At 47.4% G+C, this 22,400-nt stretch overlaps 1 protein-coding gene across 1 annotated transcript in view; it reads left to right on the top strand.

Annotated features, from left to right (window-relative positions):
• Nucleotides 1-21,493, top strand: part of CCDC180 (coiled-coil domain containing 180) — a 63,424-nt gene extending 41,931 nt beyond the window's left edge. The window contains exons 30-38 of the mRNA XM_087869542.1: nt 1,519-1,596; nt 6,893-6,959; nt 7,768-7,909; nt 10,826-10,986; nt 11,523-11,660; nt 12,162-12,273; nt 15,023-15,128; nt 15,893-16,028; nt 17,177-21,493. Of these exons, the coding sequence (XP_087725668.1) occupies nt 1,519-1,596; nt 6,893-6,959; nt 7,768-7,909; nt 10,826-10,986; nt 11,523-11,660; nt 12,162-12,273; nt 15,023-15,128; nt 15,893-16,028; nt 17,177-17,308 (1,072 nt within the window). The 3' untranslated portion in view covers nt 17,309-21,493. The remainder of the gene's footprint in view (nt 1-1,518; nt 1,597-6,892; nt 6,960-7,767; nt 7,910-10,825; nt 10,987-11,522; nt 11,661-12,161; nt 12,274-15,022; nt 15,129-15,892; nt 16,029-17,176) is intronic.
• The last annotated feature ends 907 nt before the right edge of the window (nt 21,494-22,400 follow it).

Raw genomic sequence — 22,400 nt, 5'->3', positions numbered from 1 at the left:
GACTGTCTTCAGAAGGTACCACCTATGCTCACAGCTCCGAGACCCCAAGGGACCCAGTGAGAGGTTGGTTCTGAAGCTGGCTTTAGTCAGGTCTGTGCTCTTTTCTGCTGAGTGACGTGGCTCACACGGGCCTCCCACCTTGAGAAGCCGTCTGGATGTTCGGTGGTTTTCCATGGTGACAGCTGGTGGATCGCAGCCCTCATCCCGTACCCATCATCCTGGTAAAAAAAAAAAAAAAAAAGAGGGACATTGGAGATGGTTTCCCTTGCAGGAGGAATCCTAGACCTCTGCATCCTGGTCCTGCACTCTGCCCACTATGCCCGCGTCGAGCTCATTAGAGTCAGGACTCAGTGAGTGTGGGTCCCACTGTCCCCCGACACTGATTTTATAGAAGGCAAGTAACAGAGCTAGTGGCTGAACTGACTTCTGGGTTCTCTGTGAGCCCGCATTTATATGGTTTAATTCCTGGTTTCGAGGGAGCAGTAGTGAGGAAATTCCTGCTTTGCGTATCTCCATGGAGTCTTTGGAGCATGAATGCCATCTGCAATGTGGAAATAAACCTAAGACCATGCAAATGAGAAAAGCAAAGCCTACTTATTCGGAGCATGGTACAGCAAGGGGGTCAGCCATCATCGCTTACGTTTTAGAAGAGACTCAAAGGCAGGCAAGGGAATGAAAAGGCTGCATGGTGGAGGAAGGGAGGCCTTTAGGTGTGCCTCTATTAGAGGCTGTTGACATGGAGAAGCTGGAGGCAGGCCAGCTAGCAGCAGGCATTCGATGTGATTATTTAGGGCTGCGTGTTTGGCTTTCTCTGGTTGGTCCTAAGTTGGAAGCAGGGACAAAATTTAGGGAAGCTGTCAGTTAGTAATCAAGTCCTAACCTTTTGGAGCGGATTGTTATGGGAGTTACTGTTTAGCATTTTGATTGCCACGAGAGAGAACAATATGGCTTCCTGCAAGTCTGACCTGTACCGGGCTGGCTTCCCGAGCTGTTTATGGTAGCCAAGGAGTTGGTTTCCTGGGCAGGTTGCTGCAGGGCCTGGGTCAGAGCTCTGAACTGATGTACAGTCCAGCTATTGTCCATTTGTATATTCAGTCTCTCAGTGCTTACAAAATGCAGATCATGTTGCTAGGGCTGTCTGATGTTGCATGGGACATATTTACACTAAACATTATTCTCTGCTTCTGTGAAATTCAAGTTTAACTAGGCATAGTACATTTTTATTTGAAAAGCACCTCAACCTGGTTTTCTTTGGGTCCTCACCACAGAGAAGCAAGGATACACAATTTCTGGCCCTTCGCCCCCTCTCAGGGACCTTGGGTGGGTTTTAGCGATGAGGACTTCACCCCTACAATAAGGTTGTCTCCACAGCAGATGGGGAGTAGGGAAGTATCTTGAAGGATTCAGCCCCAGACACGGGAGTCACGGTGTCCCATAGGCAGGCCCAGAGGCTCCAGCCCCAGGACACCTGCCCGTCTACCCCATCCTCCAGAGCACTGACTCACCTGTGTCTCACAGCATCACACGGTACTCCAGGCCCAACCGAATGGACAGAAAGTACCAGGTGCTTGGGGAGAGGCCACCACCGCCAGCTGAGTAAGTGGTACCTTATCCTTGAACTCCATTTTAAACCATTGTCTCAGTCAGGGGGTGGCTAAACCCAACACAGCTGGGGGGAAGGTAAGAAATGGGGAGCATATCAGGAGAGGTAGTTGAGGGGATAGGTAAGGTCAAGGTCAGTGTGTCTCACCCCATTTCACCTAAATTCATTGAGAGACATTTTCACCAAGATTTGTCATTTTCCAAGCTAAGCTTTTTGGGGTAGCAGGGCAGCATACCCCTTTTACGTTTGGGGTTTGTTTCTGGGTGTTTTTTTTTTTCTTCAATTTTTTAATGCCTCACCTCCCCCACTCCTCTTTTCCTTTTTTTTTTTAATTTTTTATTATTATGTTCAATTAGCCAATATATAGTACATCATTAGCTTTTGATATAATGTTCAACCCTCTTTTCCTTTATTTTACTTTCTTTGATTAAAACAAACTCAGTTCCACTTAATATGGCTACATTTCAAACAAACAAGCAAGATTTCAACGTCAGAAGATTGGGGGCCCTCAGAGAAAGTCAGGATCTACAATGAATGCACACACACCCCTTAATCAGGGAACTCGCCATCACGGCACCCCTGCTTACCAGTTTTTTCGCCTCACTGGTCTTATCTCTGGGGTTTTGTGAACTTGGCAAAAATGGGTGGCTTTCACTTCAGGTGGCCCAGAAGTTGGGTCCAAGTCAGCAGCTAGATGCTCCCTTGTCCCCCACACAGAGAGACATTCCTTATCATCAAAACCTTGACTCTCTCTTTCAACTTTGTATAGTTCTGTCATTTTATCACATGTGTGTATTCACATAACCATCACCACAATCAAGAACCAGAACTGCGCCATCACCACCAACCGTTCAGTCACTCCTGCTATCCCTTTCTAGCCATACCTACTACCCTCCCTAACCCCAAGCAAGCTCTAGTCTGTTTTCCATCCCTATCATTTTGTCACTCCAAGAATGTCATAAAATGGTCTTATACAGTGTATGACCTTTTCAGAGTGGCTTTTTGCACTCAACGTAATGCCCTTGAGATCCGCCCAAGTTGTCACATGTATCAATATTTCATCCCTTTGTATTGCTGAATAGTTAGCCGCCATATGGAAGCACCATGGTATTTTAGTGGTGGGGAAAAAGGAAGATCACAGGCTAAACAGAAAAAATAATAAATAAATTGAACATTTATGAAATCTCTGAAAGGGGAGAGACTTTCCTGGCCTAGTTCAGTGGTGAGTTGGTCAGAAAACCAAATCAGACTGATGATGTTTTGAGCCCCACACTGGGACCTCTCGGCTAAGTGGCTTCTCTCCAAGCCTGCATCTTCACTGCGCAATGCGGGTACAAGACGGTCCTCCTCTTGGAGCTGTGGCGAGGAGCCAGCAAGTCACCAGCAGGCTTCCCTTGAGTATACAGGATCGTCACGCCAAGAAACACTAGATGAAATCACAAGGAAAAAGATGGTATTTTTTTTGGCAAATAAATTCTTTAAACTCCTCTCAGGTAAACTGCAATTAAAAGTTAGATAACAACCAGCCAAGACATGATAGTGGTATATAAGGCCAACAAAGGAAAAATTAGCTCCTCCCCTGCCCACCTTCCCCCAGCAAATTGCTAAGGAAATCTCCAGCACTCAGCAGGGTAAGGGGAGAATTGGAAGAGACCACACGCAAGGAGAAAATAAAGTTAGAAACAAACATGTGTATTTTCTAATTCTCACTAGAATACAAACAAATGAAAGGGGAAGAAATCCATTCCATATTTTGCCTGAGGTTCACCAACATGTAAATAGATTTTAGAGGAAGTTCCCAGTTTATCAAGGGAGGGTGCAGATGGTCCCTCCCAGGCACTGCCAGTGTGAGGTGTTAAGGGAAAAATTATTCTGATCCTTGTTAAAACAGTAAGGGAGACCTTATGCAGGACCATTGTAATAGGTGTCAAGACTGTTCCAGTAGGGGAGAGGCGGGGCTCAACTCAGAATGCAATAAGGACAAGGGAAGATCTATAGCCAATGTGCAGAGCAAGGGGGTCAGTGGATGGAAAATTCAAGGGAAGTGGGATTCTTGCTAAGCCTACTTAGCAGGATTCTTGCTGCAGGCAGGCCATGGTGATCAGGTAGCGGAGGTGATCTGATATCAGGGTGGGGGTTGTGTCTAAACTGACTTAACAGTATTCTTGCTCACATAGGACCCAGCAGGCTAAAAACAGTGCCCAAGGATGAGGTCCAGGCAAGAAGTAGGCTCAGAAGAGCCTGTCTAAAGTTTGGTCAAGCAGAGGGTCATGGTCAATCCCTCCTCTTATTCAAGGAAAGAAGAGCCATTCTTCTTTCCTTTAAACAGTATAAGTTCATTTCTCATTCAGTCAGCTTTTGTTCCTTCAAGACCAGCTGAACCATCTGTTGAGACTCGGTAGTAGGGTAGCCAATTAAGCTTTCTAGATGTCGTCCTGAAACATCCTGAGTGGCCCACACAGGAGCAGCTCCAGGCATTACGGTTGCCCCTCATCCAGCATCAGCTTGCTGGACTTCATTAGATTTTGGAGGGAAAGCCAGCTATAAACGACAGAAAGTCTCAATAAGGAACCAGGCAGCCAGGCTTGGTTCTCAGTGGCCTCAAGTCAGCAGGTGGGAGAGAATTTGGAAACATTAATTAGGGGAGTTGTGGCCAGATATTGAAGGAAACTAGAAGAACTGAGCGTTTGGTAAGGACTGACAAACTGTGCAAGATGGCAAGATCCCAGTCCAGTTTACAGGTAGGTTACGAAATCTCAAAGACGGTGAATAGGACTAGAATCTTCTAACCCACGAGAATGTGCTATAGTTTTCCATTGAGGCATAAAAATTCTATCACCCCTCTTTCTGATGCTTGCCTACAAAACAAGCCTGATCTCTTTAGATTTGGCCTGATTCTTTTTTTTTTTTTTTGCAGTTTTTTTAAATTATTATGTTCAATTAGCCAGCATATAGTGATTCTTTATGTAAATGCAGCAAGAATGGTAATTGACTGCATAGATCTCTTTAAGTTTGTGTTGCTGGAACTCTTCATTAAGAATTTCAGATTAAACTTTCAAAAGCCTCTTGAGGCTCGGAAGCCCGGCCAGCGTTTACCTGCAATCCCTCTAGATTTAGGTGAAACCCTCTCTTCTGAGGCCCACACAGTATCCTCAGGTTCCTAGGCTTGCCAGAAAGGGGTCTTCCTTCCTCACCTGTAAGTCTGAAAACCCCATAAGTCAGGTACAGGCTGCTTTTCCCAGGAGGGCTTTGTAAGCATTGGCCCCATAAAGTGGATCTTGGTCCCTTAAAATTGTCTGGTCATATCTGATTCTATGTGTCCTTCTCCATATGACATTCCAGTCAAAGCCTTGGTCATATATCAGCTCTTCCAGTTATGCTCCTTTATAAGGAGAATAGATTCTTACTGAACTCCTGTGAATAATTGTATTGCCATGAAAATAAGTATCCTCGATAAGGGTTTTTTATTTCTGGGGTGCATATGAGTGGCTGAAACACTCAACCTGTTTCCAATTAGCCGTTTTTCCTTTTCAGTCTCAGGTATTTGTTTTTAGGGTTCCCCGACCCCGCAAGAGCCCTGAGAGGGATGGGAGGCCTAGAGTTCAAGGGAATGTGGGAGCTGAGGATGGGAGTAGGAAGGGAAATGTTTTGCAGAGTGGACAGAGGTGAGGCTTGGGGGGGGGGGGTGGAGGGGTTGAAGGGTACCAGGAATCTGGAGGGGAGATGGAGGTGGTGAGAGAAGGAAGTCAAGGAGCAGAGGTGAGGGGAAGACAGAGGGCTTAGATGGGCCAGTCTGGGGGAGACGTGAAGTTTCCCAGAGAAGCCGCTGAGCTTTCACATTATCCTTAATCAAATCATGCCAGTGGCATGAATCACACAGCAGAATACTGTTTGGGAAGGGATGGTGAAGAGATACAAAGGAGCCCATCTACTGCTTGGCCAAGGAGAGAGTTTTTGTCATGACCAACAGCAAAAGATCTTTCCAGAAAGCAGTTTGGGAAGGTAGTAAAGGCCATAAAATTATGCCTTTGCGCAACTCCTTGGGCGTCTCTCCCAAGGAAACCATTCTATCAAGAAGAGAGGACTTGCACAAAGATACACCATGCAATACTTTTTATTCCAGTTAAAAATGGGAAAACCTAACATTCCAAAAATAGGAGATTGCAAACCATGGTGCTTCCATACTCGGTGGTGTTACGCAGCCATTTAAAAAGATATCTTCATGTGGGAAAACACTTACCGCGTGAACAGAATGTAAAATATACATGAACCTAATTCCAAACTGATTTTAAAAGCAGCAGACGGAAATATCATAAAATGTTGGCCTTCATTTTTTCCTTTGCTTTTCAGTCCATTTGTAATTTTCTTTAATTATGATGAGTGAATTTTCAAGGGAAACATCAAGTGACCGATATGCATATATTTTAGAAATTGGCCAACGTGTGTGTACAACAGTCGCTGCATCACTTAACAGAAATTGTGACAAATTAAGTGTCCCACAGCTAGATGCAGTTCTAAGACACCTGTCCCTTATTTCACTCTTACCATAGAGAAGGTTGACCTAACTGGACAGGAATATCCAATGGATCCGTGCAGATTTGTTTAATAGAGCCCCCGCGTGCGCACAATCAGCCCATCGGCCAGAGGTTCCACAAGGAGGATGTTTGCTCCTACAGGAATTCTTGCTCATTTGATTAATATCTATAAGAAATCATTCTTTCTTCTTTCAACCAATCCCAAGGCACTGACAAGTGCAGACACTGCAGTGGGACTGGGGGTTCCATGGTGAGCAAAAGTAGACACAACAGTCTGTGTCCAGGTGGGCTTTACCATTTTCTGGGAGAGATAGAGGTTAATCAGCCAGTCACGCAAATCAATCCTAAACCCCCCATTGGGAGTGCCGTAGGGCTGAGGACCACTCTGAGAGCATGGGAATAAGATGGTCAGGAATTGCCACCAAGCTGGGATCTGAGGAAGAACAGTAGCAAATGTGACCAATTAACAGTGTTCTCGGGGGGAAGAATCAGTGTGCAAAGGTCCTGGGGCAGGAGCAAGGAGTGATGAGGCCAAAAGAAAATAGACTCTTGGAAGGGGCCAAACCCAGCTTGTCATATAGAAGAGGGATTAAACTAGACAAATAGAAATATCAGGTGAGAACACACCTGGGCATCCCATCCAATTCTGGCTGGGCCACTGCATGCTCAGAATGTTCTGTCCATTTGGTTTTGTCCACTCCATTTGGTGTGATTAGACAAGGCCCCTCAGGGATCTGTTTTTTGTGTGTTGCAGGGATTTTAAAGGGATCATCCTGACCCTCCTCTGGGAGAGCAATGAGCATCTGTTGAACGTTATAGAGGTAAGGGCCACCACACACAGACCTCTGCCTGTCCCTTGGCTGGCTGCTGGCTACACGTCGGCAGCTGCCTCTGCCTCTTATGTTCTGCTGATGGCCTTGTGGGTAAAACTGAGGAAAGGGGATTCCAGTTCCCGTGACCACGGCTACCCAGCTTCTGTCACCTCATGTGGTGTTTTCCTAGAAATTAAACCTCATTCATTCATTTACCCATTTATTGAGCCACTAGACATTTCCTGGACACTGTGTGTCAGATACTGGGTGGGTCAAGAGGAACAAGCCCTGTCTCTGTCCCTGGGAGGCCAGCACCCCACAGACGGGCAACAGACATGGTGGCCCCACAGGGAGACAGGTGGGACTGCTAGAACAGGGACCTAGGGGGCCTCCAATGGGAGCTACCCAGTGCCCAGTTCCAGCACACCCCACACGGGGGTGTCTGTGTGTGTTCCTGTCAGCCTCCCACCGGGCTGCAAATCCTTCAGAAGAGGGGCTCTGAGTCTTCCCTACTTGTGGCCCTCAGCCTAGTACCCAGCTTGGCACTTCATAGAATGCATCATAGAAAGCTCTCAACCTAGACATTGGAATAAGATTCCATTTGGGTCTTGAAGGACAGATAGAGTTTTGCTGTTCGGTCACGTATGCCTTATGGCTGAGATAACGGCAGTGGTGACAAGGGCAGCTGGGGAGGAAGAGCGTGGCTGGCAGCGGTGCCATCAGGAGAAAGGGCTAGGCGGTGTGGAGAACAGGGTGGAGGTTGCAGGAGCGCGGTGGTTGCTCCAGAGCCCGTGGTGATGGTCAACCTCTCCTGCAGGAGTTCTACCGCAGAGAGAAGCGCTCCATCACCAGGCCCGACTGCATGTACGAAAACTTTGATCAGTGCGCCGAGAACATCTGCAAGAAGATCCTGGAGTACCACATGCAGACAGACGAGTACCACAACTCCTGCCTCATAGGTGGGTGTGGACGGCAGGCGGGCGGGCAGGTCAGGGACGACGGAGCAGAGCCTGGGCCTCACAGCCCGGAGGACGCCTTCCTGACTGGAGGTCCCGGGCGGAGGCACCGGAGCCGCCCTGTGAAAAGCCGAAAGCTTCACATGAGGTAAAAGCGTTGATCGGATTTAACTGGGAGAAACGACAATACTGAAAAAGATCACTTTTCTCGAGCGATCTGGTGGTGTGCATCACTAGGAATATTGTATTCATTGCACAGATGAGTTGGAGAGCTTTATTGAGAGACTCACGTACCATACCATTCGCCCATGTAAAGTGTACAATTCAGTAGATTTTAGCACATCCACGGAGTTGGGCAACCATCACTGCTGTCAGTTTTAGGTCCCCTGTCCCTCCGTCACTGCCCCAGCCCTCAGCACCACTCAGCGACTTTCTTCGTCTATAGATTTTCCTATTCCGGGCTTGCATGTGAATGGCGCCGTGTACTGCATGGTCTTCTGGGACTGGCTTCCTTCAGGTGGCACGAGTTCCTTCCTTCCCATGGCCGATTCCTATTCCACCGTGTGCGCGCTCCACAGTTTGTTTACACGTTCATGGGGAGACCTTCGGTGGTTTCCACCTTTGGCTGCTGAGAAGAACGCTGCCACACACGTTCACACACGCGTTTGTGTGGACGTACGTTTTCATTTCTCTTGGATGTATATAACTAGGAGTGGAATCGCTGGGTCCTGTGCTAACTCTGTATTTGACCGTTTGAAGAAAACTTTCCACGGGTGTTTGTGAAGTGCCTACTGTAGGCCTGGCCTGTGCTGGGCTCTGATGACCCCAATAGACACAGCTTCCTGGAGAGTAGGGACACGAAAACAGGCGGGTAGCGTACATTGCGCCATTCACATTTATTTTAACGGCATAAAAGTAGCTGTGACAACACACCTAGAGCCCACCTTTGCGCATCTCTCCACATTCCTCTGCATCTTCGCAGCCATGCGTGTCGTATGCAGTTGTAAGTCCTAATTATTCCTGCCTCTAGGGCAGCAAACCTGACGGCCCATCAGAGGCCTGCTTGTTGGTTGAGGGGCAGCATGGGTAGAAGAGGGAGAGGATTAGGGGCAGCCAGACCTAGGTCAAGACCCAGCACTGCCATCTCCCCACCTTACGACCTTGACCAAGTCACCTCACTTCTGTGAGCCTCAGGTTCCTTGTCGGTTCATTGGAGCTTAAGACAACACTCACCATGCAAGGCTTTTCTGAAGATTAAGCAGCCGCAGAGACAGGCCCCATCCAGGGAAAATCATCCGTGGTGGGTCTCGCTGCTCTTACTGTACAGCGACTGGAACTCAAACTGTTTCTCTAGCTTAGAATTTCCCCACAGGAGCTCTGGGATCCCATCCTCTATGACCTTCCTCAAAAGAAACGTTCTGTGGTCAAATGGTTTTGGGAAATGCTGCAGATTATGTCCCTCTCTGCAAGAGTCACATTTCCCATTAAATGGAGACTTCCATTTCCTACAGCGTGGGAGTCCAGTATCCTGACTGACTCCCCCACTGAAACCATTTAAAAGTATCAGATATAATATTTTTGTGATAAAGTCTTTTAAATGTATTGATGAGCTAGCATAAAGTAAGAAACACACAAGGCCCACAAACTGGGTGAAAAGAGGAACTCCAAGAGAGAAATTGAAGAGTAACCCATTGCCCGAAGGCCTTTGCTGACGCCCAGGTGAACTTGAGCCTTTGTTTTCATGGCCTCCAGGGTCTTGGGAACAGGAGACAAAGCCCTAGACTACCCAAGGTAGGAAGTCTGGAAGGACACAAGCCACAGAAAAGTGGGCCCCCACAGGGCTCCAGCTGCAGAGTAGGGTGAATGAGACAGAAACCCAAGTCCCCCTCCCCACTCCCGCTCCACTACCAGCACCAGCGACTAGAAAGAAATGGTCTTATTAAAAACTCTGCTGCTGGGTAAAGCAGAAGGAAAACTCCAACAAGAATCCATAACTATAAAACAGGCTTTGTGCTTGAATTCAGCTTGGTTTTTGTGGATGATCCAAAACACTTCCAGCTGATAACTAAGCTTAAAACGATCTTGGGTTAGTGGTGCCTAGATGCTTATCTGGAAGAGACACACAAATCCTCTCTAGAAAAGACCTGCTTTCAGTCCAGACCTCTAAGGATTCTCACAAAGCAAATGCCTAGAATAAAAGCTCATAGTAAAAAACAGACAAACCACACACACACACACACACACACACACACACACACACACACACACGGGAAAGGGGCCGCTTAAGCGTGAGGCAGCAGAATGAGATCAGTAAAGACTTCGGGTATGGAACATATCAGACACAGACTATAAAATCGTGTATTTATTAGAATTAATTAGAAAAGGATACTGGAAACATGAGTAAGGAGTGAGAGACTATTAAAATGACCAGGTAGATAGAAAAGAGAACCTTGAGATAGTTGAAGTTTTAAAATTATGAATGGCTTTACTATCAAAGAAAATATCTAAAATGCAAAGCAGAAAAGCATAGAGATGACAGTCTGGGAGAGAGGTAAAGGGATACGGTTGAGAAGATTGGTCTAACAGAGCTACTTAGGGGTCTGGAGGGACGGAAGGGGACTAGAGTCAAGCAGTCTTTGAAGGGATAGTGGATGAGGCAGATTCCTCAAGACTCGCTGCACTTTTCATGAGCTGGGAAGTCCTGCGGAGTGTTGAAGAGAAGTCCTTTGAATTTGCTTCATCCAGTATTTTCTATACTGCTCTGACCGCCGGACTCCTTCTGATGAGTTAGCTGTTGCCATGTTGTAGACCAGGTCTTTCTCTTTGGGACACTGTTTTGGGACTTTGTGGAAGCGATCACTTCAGCACCTTGGCTTTGTTCTGTCCCCTCCCTTACCCCCCCACCTCCAATTCCTATAGAATTACGGGCCCAGATGAGGAGATTTGAGGAGCTGCTGCCCCAGGTGTGCTGGCTGGTGATGGAGAACTTCAAGGAACACCACTGGAAAAGATTCTGTGCCTCTGCTGAAGAGATCCGGGGACAGTTCCAGAATTATCAGGAGAAGCTGGAGCAAAGGAAGGTGGGGGCCCCAAGACCAGCCCTTCCTCTCCAGGACCAGGGGCCCTGAGAGCTCGGAGGTGGAGGCAGGGCATAGGCAGTACTGGTCAGGCTAGGGTTGTCGGATGGGAGCTGAGGGGCACAGGGCACTGGAGAAATGCCTTCTTCATAGAAGGTGTTCAATAAACTTCTTTTCGGATTTACTGGGTGGGTTTGCTGTTTCTGTGGGAGTGTGGTCATTGACATCCACAACGACAGTCTACCTGGTCCTTAGAGACATAGGACATGGATGCCATTGATTTTATTGGACTAAGGCCCTGGTTGTGCTGAGGCAGCTGCTCAGCTCTCCCATCCCCCTCGGCGCCAGCTCCAGCCATGCCCCATTTTGCCTTCTCTGCCTCTCCTTTGCCCATCCATGGCCCTTCACACACCTGGGTCAGAGCACACATCATTCTGGCCATGGCCATTATTAGCAGAGGACATGGGCCAATGATGTTTTGGTCCTGACCTAGAGACCAGGTCAATACCCCTACTGATTTCTGGATTGTTTGATTGAAGGATGAAAATGCCCAGAAGCTCCGTCCAAATCTTGGACATCCTGCACATTTCCAAGAAATGGAGTCTCTGTGTCAAGTGGAAGAGAAAAGGCAGAATGATTTAGACACTGTAATTGTGGCAACCAAGGAGAAGCTCGAGGTCAGTGGTACCGTGGACTCCCAGGTCTGGGTGCTGAGGGCTGCACTGCCCCCAGAGAGAGCCGTCTCCTGCCCTGACTGACAATCCGGCAACAGCGCTGAGCGTGGTCCCTAGCTGGCACCCTGGCCAAAGAGAGGCATGGAAGTCGGCAGGTGTTATAAGGTTGGCTGGTCATTATGGACTGGCTTAATGTGCATCTTTTGATTTCTAAATTAATTAATTCTAAAATTACTAATGAGAACTTCTTTTTTTTGAGATCCATGTCAGTTTATTTCTCTGTAGTGAGTATCCACGGGCCACTTCTGAATCATTTCCTATCTTCAAGCCCAGTCAGCTCTTGGGAGAGGCCTCTTGGCTGAGGACCAGATGCCCCCTACCTTGGACATAGCCAGCACATAGCTTTGGTCTCATCTCACCTGCTGGCTCCCCAGGTCCTCCCTCAGCCTACCTTTGGAGGCAGGCTCCTCTCCCTGCCACACCAGGCTGCCCGTGTTTCTCCAGGAATTCACCAGGAAGTACGGCCGGTTTTTCATAGCCAGCTTGGCCACCTTCACCGAGAAGTTCCTGCTGCAGTTGGATGAAGTGGTCACCATCGACGATGTCCAGGTTGCAAGTAAGTGGTACCACCAGCCTTGTGCCTGGGCCCCAGGGGGTCCGTAGGTGGAGCGTGGTGGACCAGGGGCAGCTGCTTTTCCCCAATCCCACCAGAATGAAAACAGATTCTCCACCGAGAGGACTGATGGATTTTTGTTTTCATTAAAAGTAAGATGTTGTTGTTTTTTTTTAATTAAAAAAGCAAATCCCCAATGAGTCAAAAATTATGTGTAAAAAAATAAAACCCTAATAGTAAATATTTTCATAATCTTGAGATATGGGCAGCTTTTCCTAAGTATGAGATGAGAGCCAGAAGCCATGAAGGAAACGGCTGGCATGCTGCTGTGGCCAAAAAAAACTAAAGAAAAATGTCAAGAAATTGAAAGACAAACCACAAACTAGACAGATGTTCCTCACAACCTACAGGTCAGAAAAAGACCTAACATCCCTGTGGTATAGGTTAAGTTTGTAAAAGGAGACGAAGAACAAACATGTGCAGTTCACAAGAGAAGCAAGAGGCCAGGAAGTGTAAAAGTGCCTGACCTTGCCCATGGTGGCGAATAATGAGGATGTAAACATTATTAAGATATCATTTCTCACCACCAGCCTGGCGAGGTTTCCAAAGTTAGTGACAACCAGCCCTGGTGAGGATGTCAGAAAGCCCAAGCACCACAGAGACCCTTGGAGAAGTGAACATCAATATCTCTGTCTTCAAGAACTCTCTGTTGGTACCTTTCAAAATTCGGAACGTGTGTACCTTTGACCCAGTGGTTCTAACCCTAGGAATTTATCCAACAAAAGTGCTTACATCATTTTTCAAAGATACCTTAAAAAAAAACGATTTTTATTTATTTATTTATTTGACAGCGAGAGAGAGCACACAGGGGAATGGGCAGGGGGAGAGGGAGAAGCGGGCTCTCCACTGAGCAGGGAGCCCGATGTGGCGTCAGATCCCAGGACCCTGGAATCATGACCTGAGCTGAAGGCAGACGCTCAACTGACTGAGCCACCCAGGCGCCCCATCAAAGATACCTTTTCAAGCATATTCAATACGGCACCATTTGAAATTGCAGAGAGTTGGAAACGACACTAACATGCACGTAACAGGGGGTTGGATCAGTAAATTATGGTCTGGAGGTACCAGTACAGATCGTGCAGCTGCTAAAGTGGGTGCAGTGGGTCTCCACGCGCCAGTGTGGAAAGGCAGGAGGGGATACTGTTACGGGAAAAAACAAGTTGATGATTGGTACTTATCTATGATACCATTTTTTTTTAATTGCGTATGTGATATAAACATAGATACTCACAAGTATGTAGATGAATCTGTGTGAGACAGACAGAGACAGAGGGAGACGTAGGGAGAGTCAGAGCCAGAGCCTGAGGGACAGGTGCCAGACAGTTGACGATGATCACCTCTGGGGGGTGGAACGGTGAGAAACCGCGAAAACTGTTTCTTTTGCCCCGTTAGGTGATGTTCAGATTTTTTATATTGTATGTATTAGTTTTATAACTATATAAAGATGTGAGTCATATATTAAATGTTACCCGTTTATCGCTAACTTAGTGAGTAATTAAAATATATTGTTTTTATTTTTAAATAGTTTTTTTTATAAGGACAATACATTTTTATAGTAAAATTAAAAACTCAGTTGCAAAGGAAGTGAAGAACACAGTCTTTCCACCCAGAATGAAGTGCCCTTACCATTTGCTGTCCATCCTTCTAGGCCTTTCCTTTGGGGCACAGGCCTGAGTATGTGTGTGGGGGGTGGGTGGTTACAGGGTATGTGCTCTTTTATAACTTAATTCACCCTCAGGGGGTTGTTGGCCAAGCCAGTTGGTCATCTTCTTGGGCGTTTTCTCTTGCTGTGCATCATAATTTATTAATTAGTCCCCTGCTGTTGAACATTGGGCCCTTTCCAGTTTTTCACTCCTGTGCTCGTGCTGATGGGGGCATCAGCATCCTTGTATTTCCATTCTGGGGTAATAGGTTCCTAGAAGTGGACTTTTTGGATCAACATGTGTATGCATGTTGAGGCACGGGTCATTTTCCCATTCTGGAGGTTTCTCTGTCCAGTGAGAGCCTTGTTTGGGAAGCAGGGCCCGCAGAGGCACCCGAGATGAGGGCCTGAGGGAGGACGGGCAGAGCAGCCGGCTGGGAAGGCACTCTTGGTACCTTGGAAGGAGCCATGGAGCTGAGGAGACCCCCCCCCCCACCAGGGAGGCCCCAGGGAGGCCTTTCCTGCTATAACTCGGGCTTGGGACCCAAGCATCCTGGCAGATCAGGGCTGCCCCTGCCTGTTGGCTTTCACGCCACTAGTGTGGCCCTGTCAGGAAAGCACATCAAAGGACCGGTCAGTGAGCCGGACGTCAGAGGGACAACTTTGAATGTGTTTGCCCCACGGGTAGTTGTTCGTTCAGAACCCATTTGAGCTACTATAAACCAAAGCTTATCTGGAGGCTCATGGAAGCTGTGCAAAGGTCAGAGCATTGTGCTCTGGGCTTTGGAGCTGGGAAGAGCACCTGAACCATACCTCCCATCGCTCAGCCAGGCCGCCTGCCCGCCACCACGGGCTGCACCCCCTCCACCCAAGCCTACAGATTTGCTGCTTTCAACTTCTCTGTGGGACCAGGCTCCATGTCCCCCTGGAGACTCCAAGTGGGGAGGAGAGGAGCGAGCCCTCATCCCCCCAAATGTAAGGTCAGGGAGAAATCCCCTCGATCTCGCCTGTGCGTGAGGCCATGGTCATAACCTGTCTTTTGCCTGCCAGGGATGGAGTCCCCCAAACAGAAAACATCAATCCTCATACGGAGGAAACTCGCTAGGCTTTCCCTGAAGGAAGAAAGTGAGAAGCCCCTGATTGAACGGGGGAGCAGGTAAGAGCCTAGAGCATCGAGGAATACCAGCCATGATGGTGTTTGCTGGAGCACGGGGCAGTGGGATGGTTAGGGGCACCTGGAAGCCTTGGAAAGGCAGTATGTTCTAAGCCTCAGTTTCCTCACCTGAGACATGGGCATGGCGGCCCACCTTCCATGGTATTATAAAGAGAAAGTTAAATGAGATCTTCCTTAGAGTGCCCCTGGCACATAGCAAGAACTCATCAGCTTTTAGTTTCCTTGCTAAGGATCCACAGAGGGACCTGCAAAGAAAGAGAGGTCCATCCAAGTATGGGGCACATTCTCGAGTCGCTGGTGGCACTGTGAACCACTGCATGTGAGCTGTCAAAGTGCTTGTTCCCTGGGCCCCAAGAATGTGGTTCTTGAAGAAGTTAAGGCAGTGACTTGCCCAGACCAGTAGGAAGAATGGGGCCGGAATTGGTCCCTGCTCCCTGGCCTGCCCCCTGCTGAGGAAACGGGCCTGGCAAAGGGAGACAACTAGCGGTGTGGCATTCCTCCCCGCCCCCTCCATGCACAACCCAAGACCATCTACGCACACGGATTTAAACAGCATGAAAGTACGAAAAAGAACTTGAAGAAGCTTAACGTTAAATGCTTAGGAGGGTTTTCCTTTTAATGAAGACATTTCAAACATGATCTTTAAAAAAAAAAAAGATATGCTCGACTCTTACAGCAGGACTGGAGGGTGCACATCTGTAATCATGACAAGCCCATCTGACTTCGACACGTGTGCGTATTTGTAGGAAGTGGCCAGGAATCAAACCCACTGAAGTCACCATCCAAAATAAGATTCTCCTCTTGAAAACATCATCCATCACCACGACCAAAACGACCCTCGGCCACCTGGCAGCCGTGGAAGCCCGAGATGCCGTCTACCTGGTGAGCAGAGAGGCCGGATGTGGGCGGGCAGGTCCCAGGGAGCGCGGGGCGGCTCAGTTTGGCTGCATTGGGAAGAGGGGAGCTTCCCCGCACAGGGCCCTGAGGTTTGGCCCATGGAGCGGATGACCCACGTCAGGGTGCTCCAGAGCACGGTGTCAACAGTCAAGATCTCAGGCCCCAGGACGAGATCTGTGGGTCATGTGCAGTCCCAGTGATAGCGTGGGTCTGAGGGCATGAGCCCCAGTGCTGGGGGAACCCTGCTGAGGGACACCCCACACAGACTGGGGGGGGGGAAGGAGGACCTTCCAGAGGAACAGCTGAGTCAGAGCGAGGGGACAGCATGGTCAGAGGCAGAAGCCATGGGAGCAGTAGGTGGCAGTGGGTGGAACGGCCAGCAGTTAGCACCTCCTGTAGCTTCTCGCCTCAGCATGAGGCATCTCACTGACGCCTCATGATGACCCCATGAGGAAAGCAAAAGTGTCCCCGTTACTGATGAGGACACTGAGGCTTCTAGGAATATGTCCCCCTCATGCCACTTAAGTGGCAAAGGCAGGATTTGAACTGAGTGCCTAAGACACCCATGGGGCCTGCCTGAAGAGGAGACTACACCCAGATGCTACCTGTGGGAGCTTTGGTCCTGGTGCCCAGAGAGAAACATGGTTCTGCCCATGAAAAAGATAGGCTGATCCCCACCCCACCCCCCAGGCTCTTCGCTGGCCACCACAACAAGCCCCAGGGACAGAGGACAACTCTGTTGAGTTCAGTAAGGGCTCAAGGCCTGGAGGGATCAGCCTTCCAAGGAAGCCGAGAGCCCTGAGCTCCAAGGAGGCCACAGTGCGGGATGGCAGTTAGGAACGAGTGCAGAGTCCAGAGTCAGGGAGACGGTCCTAGTCCCCACTCAGCATCTTTCTAGCTGGGTGACCCCAGGCAAGGTGTTGAGCCTCAGTTTCCGCATTTATAAAACAAGGGAAACAACTGGACCTGCCTGATGGGTGGCTGGGCAGATTACATGCAGGATGATCTGTGGAACTCTTGCCAGTGCCTGGAGTAGGTTAAAAGCTACCTGGCAGTGGGTTACAGCATTCCTTTAGGGCACAGGGTCCAGAAGTCCCTCCTCATCTGACCCCCTCCTGTTGCTTTGCTCCCAGAAATATCTAGCACTATTTGAAGAGGAGTTGAAGAAGATCCAGGCCGACAACGCATTGCAGGTGAAGGAGGCTCAGAGCTGGAAGGACAGCTGGAAGCGTTCTGTGCATACCATCCAGGGCCTCTACATGTGACACCCTCAACCCACCCCATGTAAGGGCTCAGTTTTAAAGGACTCCTTCTCTCTCCAACTGTCCATCTGTCCATCCATCCACCCCTGCTCTGTACCCAGCACTGTAGCTTCATCAGTGACCAGGACATGGTGTGGTCTCTGCCCGTGTGGAGATAACTTCCAATGAGGAGGACGGAGGTGAAAGAGGAGTTCCACGTGGTTAGCAGAGATGGTGGGTCACAGGAGAGGGCCCCTTAAAATAAAGACCAGTACTTCAGAGGACATGATTCCAACAGGCATGCTTGGCACTTCATCTTGGAAAACGAAATAATTAAAATGTATGGGCATGAATACATTTTACATTTAACAGTGTAAAATAATTGCAACCCTGCAACTAACGAAGAATTAATCCAGTCTTGATTGGGTATCTCTCTGGCGATTTGCCTGACCAAATTAGAGTATTTTGAGGAAAACCTTCTAGGCCTCCTTAATTTTCCCGGGGCCTCTTTAATCTTGTGAGACTCGGATCCTTCTCTCTGGAAGCTTCCATCATGCCATCTTCCTTGTTGATTTTATCTTCCTGGATTAGGTGACCTAACCATGCCAAGTCTCACTGGGAAGTAGCTTTCTGTGGCACTTGGACAGGCTGCGTACATTCCTTCCTTGATTTCATCAACTCCTTTTTTTTTTTTTCTTTTTACCTCGTTTGCATTTTGACTTTGGGTTTTCCCATGCTTTAACCTCTTTTAATGACTTGATGAGGTAGGATTTTGCCCTGTTTTACAGGTGTAGAAACTCAAGTCAAAAAGGCTGAGACAACTTGCTCAAAAGCACAGGGCCAGTATAGAACCTCGGCATAGTTTTTGTTCCCCAAATGTGGACAAGTACTTGGGGACAAGTCATTTATTTTGGAGATGATCTCAAGAAGCATGAGTGAGGTCATGGGGAAGGGGAGCCTGGAAGGAGCCTTGGCCCCACTCCTGGCTCCTTTCACCCCCCACACCAGGCCCATCCTGTCCTCCTCACCTGTCCCCCACACTGCATCACCTGTTCCTTACCCTGCATTTCCTGTCCCCTGGCCTGCCACTGACCTGTCTCCTGTAGCCACTGTCCACGCTAGGGGCTGTGGGCTCATTGTAGTTCCAGGTGCCCACAGAGGTGGACTGCAAGACTCCCGTCCTGTCCTCTCAAAGCTACCCTTGGGACCTTAGGGGTTCCCCTATTGAGCAGGTAGTTAGGAAAATGGATGCCACTGCTCCATGACAGAGCTGTCTCCAACCTCTTCCTAATTCTCCCTCTTGTAAGTTCCCCTGCGTCTGCTCTTTCTTGACCATGCCTCCATGTTCCCCACCCGAGAAGTCCATGTGAGTGTGGCTGTGCACATGTGAGGATGTGGAGAGGAAAATGACCCTAGATGGAGAGAGGGTGTGGACAGGGATCCCCCTAGGATCTTAGAGGCTCTCAACATAAAATAAACCCCTTTAGGGAGGTATTGAGCCCTGGCCTAAAGCCCTTCCTTTTCCTTTAGACTCTGCCCACCTCCTGGGCCCCAGACCAGTCCTTGACTCACTCTGGGCCTCAGTTACCTAATTGTGCAACGAGAGACCAGATACAGAACCTCACTAAGTGGATGCTAAGTGAGGTCAGACTCCATCAAAACAGGGTGGGGTGTCAGGGGGGAGTGGCATGGGTACAGAAAGGAACATAGTGCATGGCGGCCAGGCTTTGTGCCCATAGCCAGGCACACACAAGGGGCCCTGGGAAGACCCGAGAAGAGTGCATACATGCGAGCCCTCAGACTGATGTGTACACATGTGCATTGCACCAGCGGCTCCCCATGTGAGGCCGGTCTCCTCAGCCAGTTCTGTTCACCCATAGCTGCTGAGGTCTGGGTCACATGTTCTCCACTGGACCCAGGAAGGGGGTCAGCCTCACTTAACTAGGACAAGGGTGGGGAAGGGGCAGCTCCCCAAAGAAATACTGATGTACTCTTCCCAACAGAAGAGGACAGGGATGTCAGCCAGGCAAAAGCGGCAAGTCTCAGAATCATGCAAGCTGCCTCCGTACCTGTCTCTGCCACTATGCACAGGGGCTGTCTCCAGAGAAGGGGCCTGTCTTGTCCAAGATCACACAGTGATTCAGTGGCAAAGCTCCTATTTTGGATAGGCTTATATTTGCCTATATATAGTAGAAACTCCCAAATAATGTGGCATAAACAAGAGAGAGATTTATATCTTTCTCATATAAAAGAACTCTTTTTCTGTTGTAAGACCATTCCAGTGACCCCCACCCCTGGGAATTGGACAATGGCTCTGACTTATTTGTGACTTACTGACAGTAACCAGAGAAAATGGTTTATGTTCAGGGAGATGGGCTGTCCTTTGTAACCCGCCCTTTTCCGTATTCATAAAACTTTCCCACATCCCCTGCGGTAGAGGACATTTGCTAATAAAATAAAACAAAAACGAAAACAAACTCCCAAGCCCCCCCAAACTCTAGAGGCAGGCAGTCCTTACTGATCCTGGACTGCTCGTCATGAAGACCACAGGTCATCGGTCATGTGGTTTCCATCATCAAGTCTGTCCCTGGTCCAGGGTGGCTGGCTGCGGGAGCTCCAGCCTGGACCAGCCACCAGATCTGCACTGAGACGGCAGGCAGGAGGAAGGGGGAGGGCAAAAGAGGCCCTCCCAGCTGCGTCTGTGCCATCTGGCCAGCCTCCCCAAGGTCCCACACCACACTCTGATCACATGTCACTGGCCTCAACTTTGTGTGGTCACTCTTAGCTGCCACAGAGGTTAGGAACTTTATTTAGTCTTCTCATTTGTTGAATTGCTGCCCCAATTAAAACTGTTTTTAAGCAAAGGGGGAATGAAAACTGTGGAAACTACCAGTAGTCTTTGCTACCCAGAACTCCAAGATGAAGAGGAGGAGGGGGTTATTTTCAGGTTCGTAGGGCATCCACAGCCTCTTTCCTTGACGTTCACTCATTCACAGAGAGAACAGAGTCTCAGTTCTAAACCACATGTGTGAGTGGGACCTCTGCCTTGGGCTTCCAGCAGAATGATGGGAACCACTGTGTTGGCTTGCATCTGCTTGTCCCTTGCAAGAAGATCTGAGGAAAACCTTTTCTATTTCATAAATGGGGCGGGTATAGGTGGGGCTGTGAAGTCTTTTCAGCAAGCAACATGTTCCTAAAAAGCTGAGTCAAAGTTATATCTCTGTAAGTCAGAGAACAGAATCTGTTGACCCTACCATGTTTGACCCCCATGGTGAATATGCTAGTAAAGATAATACACATAAAATAAAACTAACAGTGGTTAAAACTGCTCATGGTGAAGTTTATCATTGACTAAAAATTAATGGAAGAAAAAATATATTTGGAAAACATTTTAATATGCATAACTTGGCCCCAGAAGAATGATTTGGTAAAATAATAATCCCTAAAATTTACAATACCAGAATCTATAGCCAGTAAATTATGATCTGGGCCAAAACCCAATTTACATTAAAAAAATAATGGATCCTGATATAAATAGTTGCAGTGAATTAATAATAAGAGTAGATAAGCTACAATTGACTTTCTATAGTATATGTTTTTTCCTCAAATGTTGTCTCAATTATTTTTTTAACACCTAATAGACTTTAGAGCAGTTTTAGGTTTATGGAAAAATTGAGCAAGTAGCACCAAATTCCCATATATCCCAGCCTTCTTCCGCCACAGTTTCCTCTATTTTTAACATTTTGTGAAGTGTGGTTCATTTGTTAAAGTTTATGGACCAATACTAGTACATTATTAACAACTGAAGCCCATAGTTTACAGTAGGTCTCACTCTTCCTGTTATATGATTTATGAGTGTTGACAAATGCGGGGTGCCATGTGTAGTATCATGCAGAATAGTTGTACAAGGTTCAGATCCCATGTGCCACCTCTTTTTTCCTCTCTTCCTCCCCCAAACACTGACAACTACTGATCTTTTTGCCCTCTTTATAGTTTTGCCCTTTCCAGAATGTCAAAGAGTTGGAATCATATAGTACGTAGCCTTTTCAGACTGGTTTCTTTCATTTAGCAATATGTATTTGAAGTTCTTCTATGTCTTTTTGCGGCTGGGTAGCTCATTTCTTTATATTGCTGAATAATACCCATCACCTGGATGTACCACAGTTCGTTTATCCATTCACCTATTAAAAGACCTCTCATTTGCTTCCAGTTTGGGGCAGTTATTAGTAATTGTTAAATATTTGTGTGCAGGGTTTTGTGTAGACAGCTCTTGTTGGGTAAATACCGAGGAGACTGATTGCTGGATCATATGGTAGGACTATGTTTAGTTTTTAAAGAAACTGCCAAATTGTCTTCCCAAGTGGTTGTACTATTTTGCTTTCCTGCCAGGAATGTTGTTCCACACCATCATCAGCATTTGATATGATCAGGGTTTTGTATTTGTTTTTTGTTTTTTGTTTTTTTTTGTTTTGTTTTTTTGCATTTAGCCCTTCTAATGGGTGTTTGGTGATATCTCATTGGGGCTTTAATTTGCAGTTCCCTAATGATATATGATGTTGAATATCTTTTCACACGCTTATTGCCATCTGCTTATCTTCTTTGATGAGATATCTGTTCAGATGCATTGCCCATACTTTTTTATTGCCCATTTTTTTAATGGTTTGTCTGAGGTATTTTTTCTTAAGTTAATGAGTTTGTTTTGTTTCTGAGATATTGTTTACAAGTTGAGATATTGTTGAGTTTTAAGAGTTCCTTGTGTATTTTGAACATGCTTATTTGCCATCTTTATATCTTCTTTGCTGAGGTGTCTGTTCAGATCTTTTGCCCATTTTTAAATTCGATAATTGTTTTCTTCCTGTTGAGTTTGAAAAGTTCTTTGTGTATTTTGGATATCAGTCCTTTATCAGATAATGTGTTTTGTAAATATTTTCTCCTGGCCTGTGGCTTGTCTTTTCATTCTCTTAGCGGTGTCTTTTGCAGAGTAGAAGTTTTAATTTCAATGAAGTTCAACTTCTCAGTGTTTTCTTTCATGGTTCAAGCTTTTGGTATTTTATCTAAAAAGTTATTGACAAATCCAAGGTCACTAGATTTTCTCCTATGTTATCTTCTAGGAGTT

Source organism: Ursus americanus, chromosome 18 (assembly GCF_024610735.1).
Source record: "Ursus americanus isolate L20-20 chromosome 18, mUrsAme1.1.p, whole genome shotgun sequence".
NCBI classification, from domain to species: domain Eukaryota; kingdom Metazoa; phylum Chordata; class Mammalia; order Carnivora; family Ursidae; genus Ursus; species Ursus americanus.
Note: the sequence above shows the minus strand (reverse complement) of the source record. Positions and strands in the feature narration are given on the sequence as shown.